Source organism: Eretmochelys imbricata, chromosome 28 (assembly GCF_965152235.1).
Source record: "Eretmochelys imbricata isolate rEreImb1 chromosome 28, rEreImb1.hap1, whole genome shotgun sequence".
Taxonomy (NCBI): domain Eukaryota; kingdom Metazoa; phylum Chordata; order Testudines; family Cheloniidae; genus Eretmochelys; species Eretmochelys imbricata.
Genome location: NC_135599.1, coordinates 6,886,198 through 6,903,051, shown reverse-complemented (window position 1 = coordinate 6,903,051; position 16,854 = coordinate 6,886,198). Strand labels below are relative to the sequence as shown.

Genomic DNA, 16,854 nt, shown 5'->3' with positions numbered 1-16,854 from the left:
GCTCACTGCGCCACGGTGACATTACCCAGGGTACAATCTGGACTGTTGAACAGCCGTGTCCCCTCAGTTCCCCAATGTGGGGTGCCTTTTGCACTCGTGGGTAGTTAACCCACAGTCTCCAGCCTGTAACTCGCTCCGACCTGCAGAGTATTGAGTGCTACTAGTCCGGGGGTGGGGTCTCACGACATAGGTTTTGGTGGCCTTGGAGTGCGGCCACGAACTCTTGCTGGCTGCTGCGCTGACCATTTTCCCTAAAATACTTAATTAGCTTTAGGAAAAACAAAAATAGGCACCTATGCATGTCCAAAGCATTGTAATTTATGTAGGGGGTTTTTGCAGACTCGATAATAAAATAATGTACAGTTGTCTCGATTCTTTATTGTACCTTAACAGCAGAGAGGTGCTTAACAAATAAGGTGCTTTGCATGTTCTTGTCTTTTGTTCTCGTTTCTTTTGCATTTGTGGTGGTGGTTTTTTTTCTTTCTAGACTTGCTAGCTACTAAGTCTGCTATGAAAAGTGATATTAAAATAGAAATATCACTTTTCACAGCAGACTTACTCAGCCCTAGCGAGCTGGGTCGATGGGGGTGAGATTGGGGCTGGCACTCACTGTCGTGTGGCCAGGGCCCAAAGCCCTGTGGCCGGGACCCAGGGCTGGAGCCTGAAGTCCTGCAGCAGGGGACCAGAGCCTTTAGTGGGCGCCAGGGGCAATGGGGAGGGGGACTTGAGCCCAGGCTGGCACCCACTACCATGTGGCCAGGACCAGAGCCCAAAGCCCCACAGCTGGATCCCAGGGCCGGAGCCTGCTGCTGCCCAGCTGAAGCTAGGGACCAGACCCTGAAGAGGTAGCAGGGGCCAGGGGAGATGTGGGGTGTTGAGCCCGAAACCGGCACCCCCCGCATGCCGGGGCCATAGCCCCACAGCTGCATCTTGGTGTCCCACAGCTGGAGTGCCTGGGATGAGGCCCGCTGCTATGTGGCTTGAGCTTGAACCCCCACGACCAGAGTCTGCCACCCAGGGCTGAAGCCCGAGCCCCACCATGCCCAGAAACGGGGACAGGGCCCAATCCCTGCTGCCAGCCCTGAGGGATAGGCTGCTGCTTTACCTCCCCCAATCACCACCCAGGATGCTGTGGCGGTAACAAAAGCCCCTGGTGACCACATTTGAGAAACACTATATTAGTCAGACACTCAGAAATTATTCCAGGGGACAATACTAGCAAATTCACTCGTCTGAAACTTTTCCCCGGAAATGTGCTTCTTGCAGTATCCAACACACTATGGATACTCCTATAAAGTCTGTCATTTCATCAATGGAAAATGACATACACAAGCCTTATTATCCCAAATGGAGTTTCCCGTACACTTTAATCCAAACACACTGGTTAATTAAAACAAGTTTATTAACTACCGAAAGAAAAGATTTTAAGTGACGACAGGTAATGAGGCATAAAAATCAGAATTGTTTACAAAAGAAATGCAAGATAAAACACAAGCTAACGTCTAAGTTAACAAACTAAAACGGATTCAAAGCAAATGTTTCTTTCCCCATATGCTGAGACAGGCTGGCGGCCCTTTCCGCCAGGGCTCCCTTCACCCTTTCCTGCTGCCCAAGTTCAGTTCTTCAGGAGTTGTTGATGTCATGAGCCCAGAGAAAAGGGAGAGAGAGAGAGTCTCAAACGATTTTCTTACCTCCTTTAATCATTCCATTCTTTGTACTGGAAACATCTTCAATTTTGAATCATGTTGACAGGCTGTCAGTTGCGGATGTGAGCTTCAAACCATCCCTGTGATGGAATGTAAATATCTTCAAAAAGAAAAGGAGGACTTGTGGCACCTTAGAGACTAACAAATTTATTTGAGCATAAGTTTTTGTGAGCTACAGCTCACTTCATCGGATGCATGCAGTGGAAAATACACAGTGGGGAGATTTATGTACACAGAGAACATGAAACAATGGGTGTTACCATACACACTGTAACCCGAGTGATCAGGTGAGGTGATCTATTACCAGCAGGAGAGCAGCGGGGAAAAAACCTTTTGTAGTGATAATCAAGGTGGGCCATTTTCAGCAGTTGACAAGAATGTGTGAGGAACTGGGGGGGGGAGGGGGATAAACATGGGGAAATAGTTTTACTTTGTGTAATGACCCATCCACTCCCAGTCTTTATTCAAGCCTAAGTTAATTGTATCCAGTTTGCAAATTAATTCTAATTCAGCAGTCTCTTGTTGGAGTCTGTTTTTGAAGTTTTTTTGTTGAAGAATTGCCACTTTTTGGTCTGTAATCGAGTGACCAGAGGGATTGAAGTGTTCTCCGACTGGTTTTTGAATGTTATAATTCTTGACGTCTGATTTGTGTCCATTTATTCTTTTACATAGAGACTGTCCGGTTAGACCAATGTACATGGCAGAGGGGCATTGTTGGCACATGATGGCATATATCACATTGGTAGATGTGCAGGTGAACGAGCCTCTGATAGCGTATGTGGTTAGTGTTTTTGTTGTGTGGTGTGTGGTTGCTGGTGAGTATTTGCTTCAGGTTTGGGGGCTGTCTGTAAGCAAGGACTGGCCTGTCCCCCTGCCGGAGAGTGGCTATTTGACCAGGTGATAGCCTTGCTGTCTCTGAGGAACCGGTCTCTGGGTGTTCCACAAAACTGTAATATTTTCAGTAACATCATACAGTAAAATCTCGTAACTTTACAAACAGTGTTGCTTCACATATTTTAACAGGGTGATCGTGTTCAGTGGATTATGAGTTTTCAAATGATACCTCACAATGCATACTTTGTACAAAATACATAATTTTGTCAGAGTGAACATAGGGGTACAGACTGTCACACAGTGTCTGTCTGCGTGTGTTCCCAGCAGATATGCAGGTAGTTCAATCCCTCATAAGCAGGGTTTTCTGCACCTTTGAGAACCTGCGGAGCTGGCCCTGGGATTTCACTGGTTTACTAAGGATTGGAGTTAGACTATTCTTTATGACAAAGTCTTATGAATTCACCTGATCTCCTTTGTTTTCTTTCATCTGAGCAGGGTTTCTAGTTTCCAAACCTGATGTGATCTCCCAGCTGGAAGAAAGGGAAGAGCCATGGGTCCCAGACCTCCAGGGTTCAGAGAAAAGGGAGATCCTGAGAGGTCCCTGCACAGGTGAGGAAACATTAAACCTACTCAGAATCTGTAAGTGCCTGAAGTTGACCTCTGGTGTACCCTACAAAGACTTTGGGAGCTCTCTGAGTTCAGGATTGTCCCCAGCAAGCGTCATATCCCCAGGGAAGATATAGCTCATGGCTTCCTACAGATTCTAACTGACACCTGTCAGTAGCTTCTTCCCTTCCCACTGAGAATTTAGATGGGATGTGAAGGCAGAATTGATTCCCTTTGTGGGAATTCAGTTTCTGGTTTTTATTTGACATCTCTCCAGCACTTATTTTGGTTTGGTCTTCCCTTTTCCATCCCTGTTTGAGGTTTCTCTCTCTGTCCCAGCAGGTGCTGGGATGGTGAGTGAAAATGAGGAGCAGAATTCTCAGCAGGAAGATGCTGAGCAAGTGGAATCACAGGGAGCATTATCGCAAAGATCGAAAGGGAATGTGTCCAGGAGTCGTGAGCAGGGAACAGCCTGTGAGATTCAGCACAGACCAGAGAGAGAGCAGGGAAACCAGCCAGAGGGGAAAATGGGGAAATTAATTTACTGTGGGGGAACTCAGAAGGACTTGAAGGAAACCACAGCCCAGCAGGAAAGCCTCAGGGGAAAGAGAAAAACTACATGCACTGAGTGTGGGAAAAACTTTACTCACTGCTCGTCCCTTATTAGACATCAGAGAATACACACAGGGGAAAGACCCTATGAATGCTGTGAGTGCGGGAAAAGCTTCACTAACAACTCAAGCCTTATTACACACCAGAGAATCCATTCTGGGGAGAGGCCCTATGAATGCAGCGAGTGTGGGAAAAGCTTCACTGACAGCTCACACCTTACTAAGCATCACAAAGTCCACACTGGGCAGGGGCTCTATGAATGCGGAGAATGTGGAAAAAGCTTCACGGACAGCTCAGCCCTTCTTAAACATCACAGAATCCACACGGGAGAGAGACCCTACGTATGCTGCGAGTGCGGGAAAACCTTCAGTCAGAGCTTTGAGCTTACTAGACATCAGAGAATCCACACGGGGGAGAGACCTTACGAATGCTTTGAGTGCAGGAAAAGCTTCATTCAGCACTCACACCTCATTAGGCATCAGAGAAACCACACAGGTGAGAAACCCTATAAATGCTGCGAGTGTGGGAAAAGCTTCACGCAGAGCTCAGACCTCATTATACATCAAAGAATGCACACGGGGGAGAGACCTTATGTATGCTCTGAGTGCGGGAAAACCTTCATTCAGCACTCACACCTCATTAGGCATCAGAGAAACCACACAGGTGAGAAACCCTATGAGTGCTGTGAGTGTGAGAAGACCTTCATTCAGTTGTCAGAACTTACTAGACATGAAAGAATCCACACAGGAGAGAAACCCTATGAATGCCGTGAGTGTGGGACAAGGTTCACTCAGAGCTCATCCCTTAAATATCATCAGAGAATCTGCAAGGGAGAGAAACACCATAAAGACCTCTAGAGCTATCTAGCCATTTTTTTCTTTAATACTTTTGTTAATTCCCATGAAGTAACCTGTAAGGCTGTTTGAACCGGTTGCAGCACTGTTATCCCTCAGCTTGTCCGGATGAGTTGCACATTTTTGCTGTTTGCATTTCATCCTGTTTTGGGGCGGACCCGGTTGTCCTTGCTATCCACTCCATTGTCCCAGGAGAAATGGGAGTGTGTCCCTTCTTCCAGGAAACAAGGAGCATCACATTTATACTGTTCCTCCTATTGCAGAGTAATTGTTAGGGTCATGAATGATACAGATTGTTTCATTCTCAGTTGTTCTCACGTTGCTCTAGGTTGTGCTGAAGAGCAGTTATTTGTGGACCTTTCTTCCTCATTATTTTTAAATGTATTTTAAATGAAGAGGAGCAGTGGCAAGGGAAAAAATGTCATTTCAGCCTTGGTGACACTGGAAGGCGATGGGGTGACTCAGAGAGATTCCCTCCTTCCCCATCACTCCAGAACGGTTACCTCCTTTTTGAGCCATGCAGAATTTATCTTCTTCACATTCTATCCCTCCATCTCTCAAAGTGTCGTGTGGTGCAGTGTTCTCAGCTGTCTGTTCTTGGAGAGGATGCTTTGACTTCTTTAATCCTATATCAGAGTCACTATGACTGGAGATGAAAGGGGGATTCAAATGGATCCCAAACAGTGTGGGATCATTTGGAGTTTAAATTCCAGTTTCCAACTATTGGCCAAGCCACTTGGGGGAAGATTGGCTGTTTTTTCCCCTCGTTATGAGAATGCTAGAACTTTTGTAAATAACATAACTCAACAGTGCTGAATGAAACAGGTTTGAATGGATCAGAGGAGAATGTGATAGGAGAATCTCTTGTCCCAGTTCTGAGTCATCAGATGTAACCTGCTCTGGAATTTCACTTGAGACCTTCATTTTCATGTGTTCTATATATCTGTGATGTGGTTGTCTATCTTTCCTGAAGGCTGTTTGGTCACCTAATTCGATATTAGTTTAATTTTACAGGATGTAGCTCAGATTTATTGGCGACTTTGAGATAAATGACCATTTGTTAAAGTCATTACTTCTCACTTTACTTTTGCTTTTTCCCCACCTCTACATGATGACATGGAGAAAGTTCAAGTAGAGTTCAGTCAACAGGAGAGAACTCTCCCATTTACTGGACATGCTAACAAAGAAACAGCAGTGATTTGAACTCTCCACTTGGAAATGGTGAACAGCAGCAGACCCAAACTGTGCAACGAACTGAAGCAAGTGCAGATGATCACAGTGGAGTTCAGTTGTTTAAGCCAGCGGTTCTCAAAGTTCATTGCAATGTGACCCCCCTTCTGACAACAAAAATTAATACATGACATGCCCCTCCCCCCGGTGGAAGCCGAAGCCCGAGTACTTCAGCCCCAGGCAGCTCAGGGAATGAAAGCCACAGAATAGCTGCAGAAAAATATCTATTTTTGAATAGAAACTCCACCTCTGGTAACTTACAGAGATTTTGGTCCAGACCTGTATTTAGTTCCTAGCCTAGACCCATGCCACCAAGTTAAAGAAACCCTGGATGTGTTTGGAGAAGCCGTTCCACACTAGCAGTGCTGAGATTTTGAGTGGTTTGATAAAGGGTTCTACTTCAGAGACGTGTAAATGTACCCTAGCCATGGCCAAGGATTCGGAAAGAAGGGGGGGTAGAAATAGTACACACCCAGTTCTTGGTTTTCACCCAGCAAAGGAAGCTAAGGTGACCAATGGCCCAAGGAACATTGTTTGTGCAACATGACTTCCTAGTTCAGTGTCACGGATTACGGTCCCAAAGGACGCCATGCTTAGTTTGAGAACACTGATCATTCACCATTTGGAGCCAAAGTTTCATGAGGCAAATCGAGAGAGAGAGAGAGTCCTTCCAAGGACATTTTCCCTGTGAATCCCAAACTGGCTGCCACTTGCATGCTGTGGAAACGACGGTCATGAATGACATGTTCATTTGGCTCTGCAGGACACACAAATGTTCGAGTTCTGATTCTAGGGTTTTGTGTCTTGGGGCTCGTCTACCCTTCAAATGCTGCATCGGCACAGCTGCACCGATGTAACTGCACTGCTCTAGTGCTTTAATGAAGAAGCTCTAAGGTGAAAGGAGAGAGCTCTCCCATCAGTTTAGTTAATCCACCTCCCCAAGAGGTGGTAGCTTTATCAGCAGGAGAAGCTCTCCCGCCAATATGGCACTGTCTACATGGGGGGGGGGGGGTGTGACAGTAGCACCCTGGAAGAGTAGCACCCTGGAATCCCCATATTCACCACTGTCATATGCTTGATATGTTTGTACAATGCATGCCTTGTGAAGTGTCGTTTTAAAAGTCTTGGTCTGTTGAACCTTAATACCTTGTTGAATTGTAGGTACTATCTTTGTATGTGAAGTTGTGAAGTACTGCTGTATGTGTTACTGAAATATGTTGTGAGGTTCGGAAATGCCCAGAGCCAGCCTTTCGGTTGCAACAGAGGAACAGCTGTCGCTGGCCAGACGGGCGTTGATGGCCCATCAAGAAGAATCCACTCTCCCAGAGGCTGCTTAGAGAGGGCACATACGTAAGGGGGACAGCCTAGCCGATGTCACAGCAAGGATCTTTCTAGGAGCTGGAAGAAAGTATAAAAGAGGGACAGTGACATCATCACTTGGCCTCTCTCCCTTCCTCCCCCCACCCCCACTGTCAATGTCTGGAGGACAACGACTTTGAAGTAGGGAGATTGGCCCCAGGCTGGAAGGGAGTTCAGTCTGAGTAATGAGAACTGTGAGTTGCCTGTAACATCTATTAGGGTGAGAGACTGTTTGATTCAAATCTTGGTTAGGCCTTGTTTGTACTACGCAGCTTTTAGCGACCGACACTCCAAGTCACACTCACCTTCTATGTAGCCCCCATCCCCACAAGAACCCCAGTTCCATTCAGAGCCCCCCACCCTAAGCACCCCTCAGAAGAACTCCAGCACCCCTCACACCCCACATACCTCTGCCACCCCATCCACTCCCTGTCCCCTCCCCTCTGTCCCCTAAAAGAACCCCAGCACATCCTAGACCCACATCCACAGACCATCAGAACACTACCCCATAGGTTCCCAGCCTACAGCCCCATCACATGCACCCTGCCCATAACTCCTCCCCCAGCTACGTTAACGACAACAAGAACACTGGGAAGACAAAGACTTTGAACTGGGGAGATTGGTTCGGGGCTGAGAAGGAAATTCAGCCCATGTATTAAGAGCGATGAGCTACTGGTAACATCTATTAGGGTGAGAAAGGCTGTTTGATTCAACTCTAAAAGTTTAGGATTTAAAATGAGTGTTTAGTTACCTTAAGGAAATAAAAAGTATCTCTGACCTTCATGCCTACCACTTATAATCACTGGAAATCTATCTTTGTGTAGTTAATAAACTTATTTTAATGTTTTACACTGACTAGGGAGTACGTCTAAAGTGCTTTGAGGAATCTGCTCAGATTACAAAGGCTGGTGCATATCCATTTTCCTTTGATGAAGCAGCAAACTAATTAATGAGCTTGCACTGTTCCAGAGAAGGTCTTGAGCAGTGTAAGACGGTACATTTCTGGGGTGCAAGGCTGGAGGGATTTCCTGGGGTCTCCCTGTGATGGGGCAGCTGCCCCACACTGGCTGGCAAAGGGTTAATAGCAGCCACCAGGCAATCAGAGGAAGGCTTTGAAGCAGCCAGTCAGGGCCAGGCTGGGCCCTATAAAAAGGGCTGCAGGGCAGCAAGGAGCTCAGTCTCTCCCTGGAGCTTGAGGGAGAAGGCCTGGCCATCCACAGAGAGAAGTGCCTGGGACAGAGCTGTGCTGGACAGGGTCAGGGGAGCAAGCGGAGCTCCAGCCTGGCTGGCTCCCAGACTGAGGCCTTGACACAGGGGCTGAGTAGGTGCTGGGGTTATGGGGAAGTGGCCCAGGGAAAGCAGGTAGTGGCGGGGGGAAGGAGAGGTAGCAAGCAGCTGCCAGCTGTGGGGGCCCAGAGTAGCGGGTGGGCCTGGCCCCCCCCTTTGCCCCACTGGGCATCGAGGGAAGTGGCCAGCCTAAAGACTGGCTAGGGGCTGCAGTTCACCATTGCCACGAGAGTCCGGGCGAAGGACTGCCGGTTCCCCTGGAAGGGAGTTGAGTGGAGTTGAGGCACAGCTGGAGGGCTGGGCCGTGAAGAGGATGCCGCATCCCGGGAGCGATACGGGTCCCCACAGCCAGTGGAGATGGAGCGACAGAGAGTGAGACACCACAAGAGGAGGGCGCCCTGCTGACAGAGCTAATTCCCTGAGCAACCAGACCATCGCCAGGGCATCATGGAATGGGCCCCCTCATACCTCGAGAGAACCTGCTTCAATACAGAAAAACACATTGACAACCACACTAATGGTCAGCCACCACTCCACGCTACAACCCATGTGGGGGATCAGCAAAGAATTACAATCCAGACCCGATGGGGACCACATCCTGAAAGAAATCTTTCCCCAACCCACTCTTCTGGCCCCCAACCTCATCAGCCCAACCAGACTCCCTACAGACCAGGACACACCAACTCAAAGCTGCACCAGACTCCACCAGCACAACGGTTGCCAAACCTGCCGCCATGTCTCCCCTGCTGCGACCCCACAAAACACACCTGCCGAGATCCACGAACTCACACAGACAAATAATAGAAGACAAAACCACCCCATCACCCGTGGACGAACCCTCCTCACAACGTGATCACTCAAGATCTCACCTCTCAGGCTGAGCCCGAGAAGGAAACCTGCAAAACCCCTTCAAAAGACGAGCCTGGGAGCTGAAATGCAAAACGTTGCTAAAATCTACAAATCGGGCTCTCAACAACCAAACCAAGAAAAAAAAAAGACGCTGGTTACAGGTCTCACTGCAACCATCTGTAATCCACGAATTCTCTGACGAGCGCAAGGCGGTCATGGCCCACTTCAGCTGGAAGAGTGTCTGGCGACATGGGTTAATTTCTCACGCTTCGGCTCCACTCAGAACCTTCCCAGACCTGAGGAGAAGCTCTGTGGAGCTCCAAAGCTTCTCTTCCACCAACGGACACGGTCCAGTGACAGCGTCACCTCACCCACCTGGCCACTCGTGGCACTTCAGATCAGTCCTGCAGAACGGGGGAGAAAACGGGTCAAAACCGAAAGATTGGATAATATAAGATCAAAACACCGAGATCTGAGGGCGGGTCAATAATTTGAGGGGAGAGCGGGAAAGTCTGAAAGGGTTGTATGGGATTCTTAGGGGCGGCAGGGGCACCCCTGGTATGGGGCGGTGAGCCCCCTGCCCCGCCTCTTCTGCCCAAGACCTGACCCCACCCCACCCCACCCCCACGGCCGCCACCCAAGAACCCCGGAGCCTCAGCCAGCCAGGGCCAAGCCCTGAGCCGGACCACACAGAGGTGCTCTGAGCCCCACCCCAGCCCCCTCCTGCCCCGCCCCCACCATGTCCCTCCCCCATCACCCCCCCCCGCCAGCCTCCTTCTTCCCTCCCCCCAACCCCCTCCTGCCCCATTGATATTCCTGCCCCGCCCCCACCATGTCCTTCCCCCTCACCCCCCCACCAGCCTCCTTCTTCCCTCCCCCAGTCCCCCACCCCCTTCTGCCCCACTGATATTCCTGCCCCAGCATACCCCTCCCCCGTCACCCCCCACCAGCCTCCTTCCCTCCCCCTAGACTCCCTCCTGCCTCATTGATATTCCTGCCCCGCCCCCACCATGTCCCTCCCCCTCACCCCCCCACCAGCCTCCTTCTTCCCTCCCCCAGCTCCCCACCCCCTCCTGCCCCACTGATATTCCTGCCCCAGCATACCCCTCCCCCAGCTCCCCACCCCCTCCTGCCCCACTGATATTCCTGCCCCGCCCCCACCATGTCCCTCCCCCTCACCCCCCCACCAGCCTCCTTCTTCCCTCCCAGTCCCCCACCCCCTCCTGCCCCACTGATATTCCTGCCCCAGCATACCCCTCCCCCGTCACCCCCCACCAGCCTCCTTCCCTCCCCCTAGACTCCCTCCTGCCCCATTGATATTCCTGCCCTGCCCCCACCATGTCCCTCCCCCTCACCCCCCCACCAGCCTCCTTCTTCCCTCCCCCAGTCCCCCACCCCCTTCTGCCCCACTGATATTCCTGCCCCAGCATACCCCTCCCCTGTCACCCCCCACCAGCCTCCTTCCCTCCCCCTGGACTCCCTCCTGCCCCATTGATATTTCTGCCCCGCCCCCACCATGTCCCTCCCCCTCACCCCCCCACCAGCCTCCTTCTTCCCTCCCCCAGTCCCCCACCCCCTTCTGCCCCACTGATATTCCTGCCCCAGCATACCCCTCCCCCGTCACCCCCGCCAGCCTCCTTCCCTCCCCCCAACCCCCTCCTGCCCCATTGATATTCCTGCCCCGCCCCCACCATGTCCCTCCCCCTCACCCCCCCACCAGCCTCCTTCTTCCCTCCCCCAGTCCCCCACCCCCTCCTGCCCCACTGATATTCCTGCCCCAGCATACCCCTCCCCCGTCACCCCCCGCCAGCCTCCTTCCCTCCCCCTAGACTCCCTCCTGCCTCATTGATATTCCTGCCCCGCCCCCACCATGTCCCTCCCCCTCACCCCCCCACCAGCCTCCTTCTTCCCTCCCCCAGCTCCCCACCCCCTCCTGCCCCACTGATATTCCTGCCCCAGCATACCCCTCCCCCCGTCACCCCCGCCAGCCTCCTTCCCTCCCCCTGGACTCCCTCCTGCCCCATTGATATTCCTGCCCCGCCCCCACCATGTCCCTCCCCCTCACCCCCCCACCAGCCGCCTCCTTCCCTCCCCCAGTCCCCCACCCCCTCCTGCCCCACTGATATTCCTGCCCCAGCATACCCCTCCCCCGTCACCCCCGCCAGCCTCCTTCCCTCCCCCTAGACTCCCTCCTGCCCCATTGATATTCCCCGGCTCCGCCCAGGCAGCGCCCCCAGAACGGGCCGGGGGAGCGGGGCCGGGGCCGCTCCCGGCTCCGCCCCCCGCGCGCGGCGCGCTCTGGCTCCAACCGTCCTAACGGACCCGCCTCGCGCCGCGCTCGCCGGGTGCGTCACTTCCGGCCTGTGCCGCGCGCCTCGCGCCCCTTCCCCCCCCCGGCCCGTTCTGCCCGGTGCGCTGAGGCCCCGGAAGCCGGTAAGAGCCGGAGCCGGAGCCGGAGCCGGGGGGGGCTGAACTGTCCCTGGGCGGCAGGAAATCCCCGGGGGGGGGAATTAAGTGGATCCGGTCCCTGTCTGTGCCCCTCCCCCCCCCGCCCCTCCCCCGCTGGCTGCCCCCAGACCCCCCCCACCCCGTCACTCGCCCCTCCCCCGCTGGCTGCCCCCAGACCCCCCCCACCCCGTCACCCGCCCCTCCCCCGCTGGCTGCCCCCAGACCTCCCCCGCCCCGTCACCCACCCCTCCCCCGCTGGCTGCCCCCAGACCTCCCCCGCCCCGTCACCCACCCTTCCCCCACTGGCTGCCCCCAGACCCCCGTCACCCACCCCTCCCCCGCTGGCTGACCCAGACCCCCCCCCCGCCCCGTCACCCGCCCCTCCCCCACTGGCTGCCTGCAGACCCCCCCGCCCCGTCACCCGCTTCTCCCCCGCTGGCTGCCCCCAGACCCCCCCGCCCCGTCACCCGCCCCTCCCCCGCTGGCTGCCCCCAGACCCCCCCCCCGCCCCGTCACCCGCCCCTCCCCCACTGGCTGCCCGCAGACCCCCCCGCCCCGTCACCCGCTTCTCCCCCGCTGGCTGCCCCCAGACCCCCCCGCCCCGTCACCCGCCCCTCCCCCGCTGGCTGCCCCCAGACCCCCGTCACCCACCCCTCCCCCGCTGGCTGACCCAGACACCCCCCCCGCCCTGTCACCCGCCCCTCCCCCGCTGGCTGCCCCCAGACCCCCCCCACCCCGTCACCCGCCCCTCCCCCGCTGGCTGCCCCCAGACCCCCGTCACCCACCCCTCCCCCGCTGGCTGACCCAGACCCCCCCCCGCCCCGTCACCCGCCCCTCCCCCGCTGGCTGCCCCCTTCCCTGGGCCAGGGATCTTCCCGCCCCCCCTTCACACTGCCCCCCTGGGCTCCCTGCAGCCCCTGTGAATGGAGGGGAGACGTCACTGTCCAGTCCCAAAAAATCCCTTCAAACTGCCTCCCGCGCCTCCCCCTTCCGCCCCCACCATGAAATCCCCTCCACTCTTGGCATGATAACACACCAACCACGCCTCTGCGTTTCCCCTGCCCCCCCAGCTCGTCACCGGGGGCATCTGATCTCTGCCAGCGTCGCCCCTTTCCCCGAGTCCATCATTGCAGGGACACACGCTCAGACTTGACCTCCTCTCAGAAATCCCACCGATTCCCCAGCCTTGTCTGACTGCGGGTCTCGCCTTCCAGCTTTGGCCTCGTTCCAGGTCATCATCCAACATCAGTGAAAAATCCTCTCGGGTTCGGGGCTCTTCCCCAGGTCTCTAAACCCCAGCAGCGTCTCCTTCCTTGGAGGGGACCCGTGGGCCTGAGTCCTTCTCCGTCCTGGAGATCGCAGGGGGTTAAGCTGCCCAGTGATCGTCTTCCCCCTCTCCGTTGAGACTTGTTTGTCCCCCCCGTTATCTCTGTTAAAAGGTTTGCCGATGAACGAGACCAGCCACATATTTAATACCCACCAAATCCCTCTTTGGGCGACTGGCCAGCGGGGCGAGGAGGGTGGTAACTTTCTGTCCACTTATCAAACACGGTGAGGTGAAACCACCAACAGATATTTTTCTTCTCTTCCCTCTGGAAAACTGCAGGAACTTCAGGTTCTGTAGGGAAAATTCTTACCCCGAGTCCTTGTCCTACATCTTAGGGGTGAGGGAGGAGGGAAGGGGATTAGCACCTGCACCTAGTGATCTGTTGAAGGGGATTCTGGCCTCATCCTTTCTGAACTGTGCTTCTGGTGTCATTGAGACCAGTGTTAATCCAGAGTCACTGCAAGTAAGGACAAGGAGTGACATGAACAACTGTCCCTCTGGGGAGGTGGTTTAATTTGCTGCTCTTACCACAGAGCTCTGGTTGTTGCTAAAAGAGGGAAGGCTGCTCAGACTCTCTCTCCTGGATATTAGGATTCAGCTTCCTGGGTCAGAGGCTGCAGCCTCCATTGTGATCTGGGAGAGCACATTTTTGTTTTTGTGTGTGCGCGCAGGCAGAGCGGGAGCTGGGAATTGACTTTCTCCAGCTGGTACTAGCCCCTGGGGGCAGCCCTAGTCTCTGCTAATAGTAAACTTTTAGCCAGAGATTCCAGAAAAGTGTGAGACCCGCAGGGAAAGTGCTGGGGATTAGGCAGAGTCACTTTCATGCCAAATAGCTTCTCCTCATTTCTCCTCCCATTAGCCATTTCCAGGAAAAAATCTAGCCATGGGAGAGTAAACATCCCAGGGATGGGACTTTCCGAGCCACAGGGGCAGGGAGAGGGGACATGGGAAAGGAGATAGAAGGGGAAAGAAGAATGTGACTGAAAGGGGCAGTGGAGAAATGAGTGGGTAGAGATCTCTGATCTGCCCAGTCACACGTATTGCAGCATCCCTGGGCAGAATCACTTTGCTGTGGACAAGGTGAGGATCAGAGAGAGCAAAAGCCAGTTCCTGACTCCACATTCCTCCTGCTGGGGTGTGCCCCTGCTCGGGGATCAGTGTCAGAGGCACTCCCCCAAAGTGACTCATAGAATCATAGAATATCAGGGTTGGAAGGGACCCCTGGAGGTCATCTAGTCCAACCCCCTGCTCGAAGAAGGACCAATTCCCAGTTAAATCATCCCAGCCAGGGCTTTGTCAAGCCTGACCTTAAAAACCTCTAAGGAAGGAGATTCTACCACCTCCCTAGGTAACGCATTCCAGTGTTTCACCACCCTCTTAGTGAAAAAGTTTTTCCTAATATCCAGTCTAAACCTCCCCCACTGCAACTCCTTTCTTTCTGCTCTTTTCTAGCATTCTGTTCAGACACTTTGTTACTGGGGGGGCTTAAAAATGTCTCTGTGGCCTTAGCCTGGCAGGAGGGGCCAGGTCTACACTGTAATACAGAGAACAAGCATTTTCCCAGCATGGCAGAATCTAGGCTGTCTGTCTGCAGGGAAAGGGCCTGGGGGAATCGTGATGTGAAATGAACTAAAGCCCGTTCCTAAACCTGCACAACTGCCCTTCTCGCCCTGCCAGGCTGCAGAATGACGCCCACGTTTCCCTCCGGCTGATCCCGTCCTCCCATGGGACAGGGGAGAGAAATGGCTGCAGAGGAGCCAGTTCAGGTAGGGATTATCGGGGGGTTGCTGGTGGGTTCCTGCAGGAGGGAGAGGGGCAGCAGATACACAGGAGGTTGGAAGCTTTGCCCCGTCTGGTTTGGAGGTTGGAGCGGGGCAGGAAATACACAGGGTGGAGGAAGGGAGGAAGACGGGGTGTGACAAACCTGCTGGGATTTGTTTAATGAGTGGCCTAGATTCTAGGAACAGACTGCAGTGGTGGTGGAATCGTCCCTCTCCGTCTGGGTTGGAGGGAGTCCTCACCACGTCCTCGGGATCACTGCCTAGTCTCAGGGGAATTAACAGACCAGGTGTCAGTGTCTCGACCTCCCTAACAGGCAAGAACCCCAGTCAGTATATGGGTTCTGATCCTCAGGCAGGGGGTGTGGCAGAGGCTGGCTGTGGGCAGGGGGTGCGGGGGTGGCTGGAGGCGGGGGCTGGCTGCGGGCAGGGCAGGGGGTGCGGGGGTGGCTGGAGGCGGGGGCTGGCTGCGGGCAGGGCAGGGGATGCAGGGGCTGGCTGCGGGCAGGGGGTGCGGGGGTGGCTGGAGGCGGGGGCTGGCTGCGGGCAGGGCAGGGGGTGCGGGGGTGGCTGGAGGCGGGGGCTGGCTGCGGGCAGGGCAGGGGGTGCAGGGACTGGCTGCGGGCAGGGCAGGGGGTGCGGGGGTGGCTGGAGGCGGGGGCTGGCTGCGGGCAGGGCAGGGGATGCAGGGGCTGGCTGCGGGCAGGGGGTACAGGGGTGGCTGGAGGCGGGGGCTGGCTGCGGGCAGGGGGTGCGGGGGTGGCTGGAGGCGGGGGCTGGCTGTGGGCAGGGAGTGCGGGGGTGGCTGCGGGCAGGGCAGGGGGTGCGGGGGTGGCTGGAGGCGGGGGCTGGCTGCGGGCAGGGCAAGGGGTGCGGGGGTGGCTGGAGGCGGGGGCTGGCTGCGGGCAGGGCAGGGGATGCAGGGGCTGGCTGCGGGCAGGGGGTACGGGGGTGGCTGGAGGCAGGGGCTGGCTGCGGGCAGGGGGTGCGGGGGTGGCTGGAGGCGGGGGCTGGCTGCGGGCAGGGCAGTGGGTGCGGGGGTGGCTGGAGGCGGGGGCTGGCTGCGGGCAGGGCAGGGGGTGCGGGGGTGGCTGGAGGCGGGGGCTGGCTGCGGGCAGGGCAGGGGGTGCGGGGGTGGCTGGAGGCAGGGGCTGGCTGCGGGCAGGGGGTACGGGGGTGGCTGGAGGCAGGGGCTGGCTGCGGGCAGGGCAGGGGGTACGGGGGTGGCTGGAGGCAGGGGCTGGCTGCGGGCAGGGGGTGCGGGGGTGGCTGGAGGCGGGGGCTGGCTGCGGGCAGGGCAGGGGGTGCGGGGGTGGCTGGAGGCGGGGGCTGGCTGCGGGCAGGGCAGGGGGTGCGGGGGTGGCTGGAGGCGGGGGCTGGCTGCGGGCAGGGCAGTGGGTGCGGGGTGGCTGCGGGCAGGGGGTACGGGGGTGGCTGGAGGCGGGGGCTGGCTGCGGGCAGGGCAGTGGGTGCGGGGTGGCTGCGGGCAGGGGGTGCGGCGGTGGCTGGAGGCGGGGGCTGGCTGCGGGCAGGGCAGGGGGTGCGGGGGTGGCTGGAGGCGGGGGCTGGCTGCGGGCAGGGCAGTGGGTGCGGGGTGGCTGCGGGCAGGGGGTACGGGGGTGGCTGGAGGCGGGGGCTGGCTGCGGGCAGGGCAGGGGGTGCGGGGGTGGCTGGAGGCGGGGGCTGGCTGCGGGCAGGGCAGGGGGTGCGGGGGTGGCTGGAGGCGGGGGCTGGCTGCGGGCAGGGCAGGGGGTGCGGGGGTGGCTGGAGGCGGGGGCTGGCTGCGGGCAGGGCAGGGGATGCAGGGGCTGGCTGCGGGCAGGGGGTGCGGGGGTGGCTGCGGGCAGGGCAGGGGGTGCGGGGGTGGCTGGAGGCGGGGGCTGGCTGCGGGCAGGGCAGGGGGTGCGGGGGTGGCTGGAGGCGGGGGCTGGCTGCGGGCAGGGCAGGGGGTGTGGGGGTGGCTG

General features: G+C 56.3%; 3 protein-coding genes across 6 annotated transcripts in view; 2 read left to right on the top strand and 1 right to left on the bottom strand.

The window, feature by feature from the left end:
- The window catches only part of LOC144258250 (uncharacterized), a 56,594-nt gene extending 48,538 nt beyond the window's left edge, over positions 1–8,056 (top strand). For 2 of the 4 annotated variants that reach the window (XM_077806669.1, XM_077806668.1), the window contains 2 exons: positions 3,036–3,149; positions 3,486–8,056. In XM_077806669.1, coding sequence (XP_077662795.1) covers positions 3,036–3,149; positions 3,486–4,615 — 1,244 coding nt within the window. In that variant the 3' untranslated portion in view covers positions 4,616–8,056. Of the gene's footprint in view, positions 1–3,032; positions 3,150–3,485 lie in introns of all 4 variants that reach the window. The other 2 variants (XM_077806667.1, XM_077806671.1) reach the window with 2 other exon arrangements.
- Positions 1–16,854, bottom strand: part of LOC144258256 (uncharacterized) — a 190,458-nt gene that overhangs the window by 100,482 nt on the left and 73,122 nt on the right.
- The window catches only part of LOC144258328 (uncharacterized), a 119,256-nt gene continuing 114,087 nt past the window's right edge, over positions 11,686–16,854 (top strand). The window contains 2 exon segments of the mRNA XM_077806811.1: positions 11,686–11,770; positions 14,790–14,878. Coding sequence (XP_077662937.1) covers positions 14,837–14,878 — 42 coding nt within the window. The 5' untranslated portion in view covers positions 11,686–11,770; positions 14,790–14,836.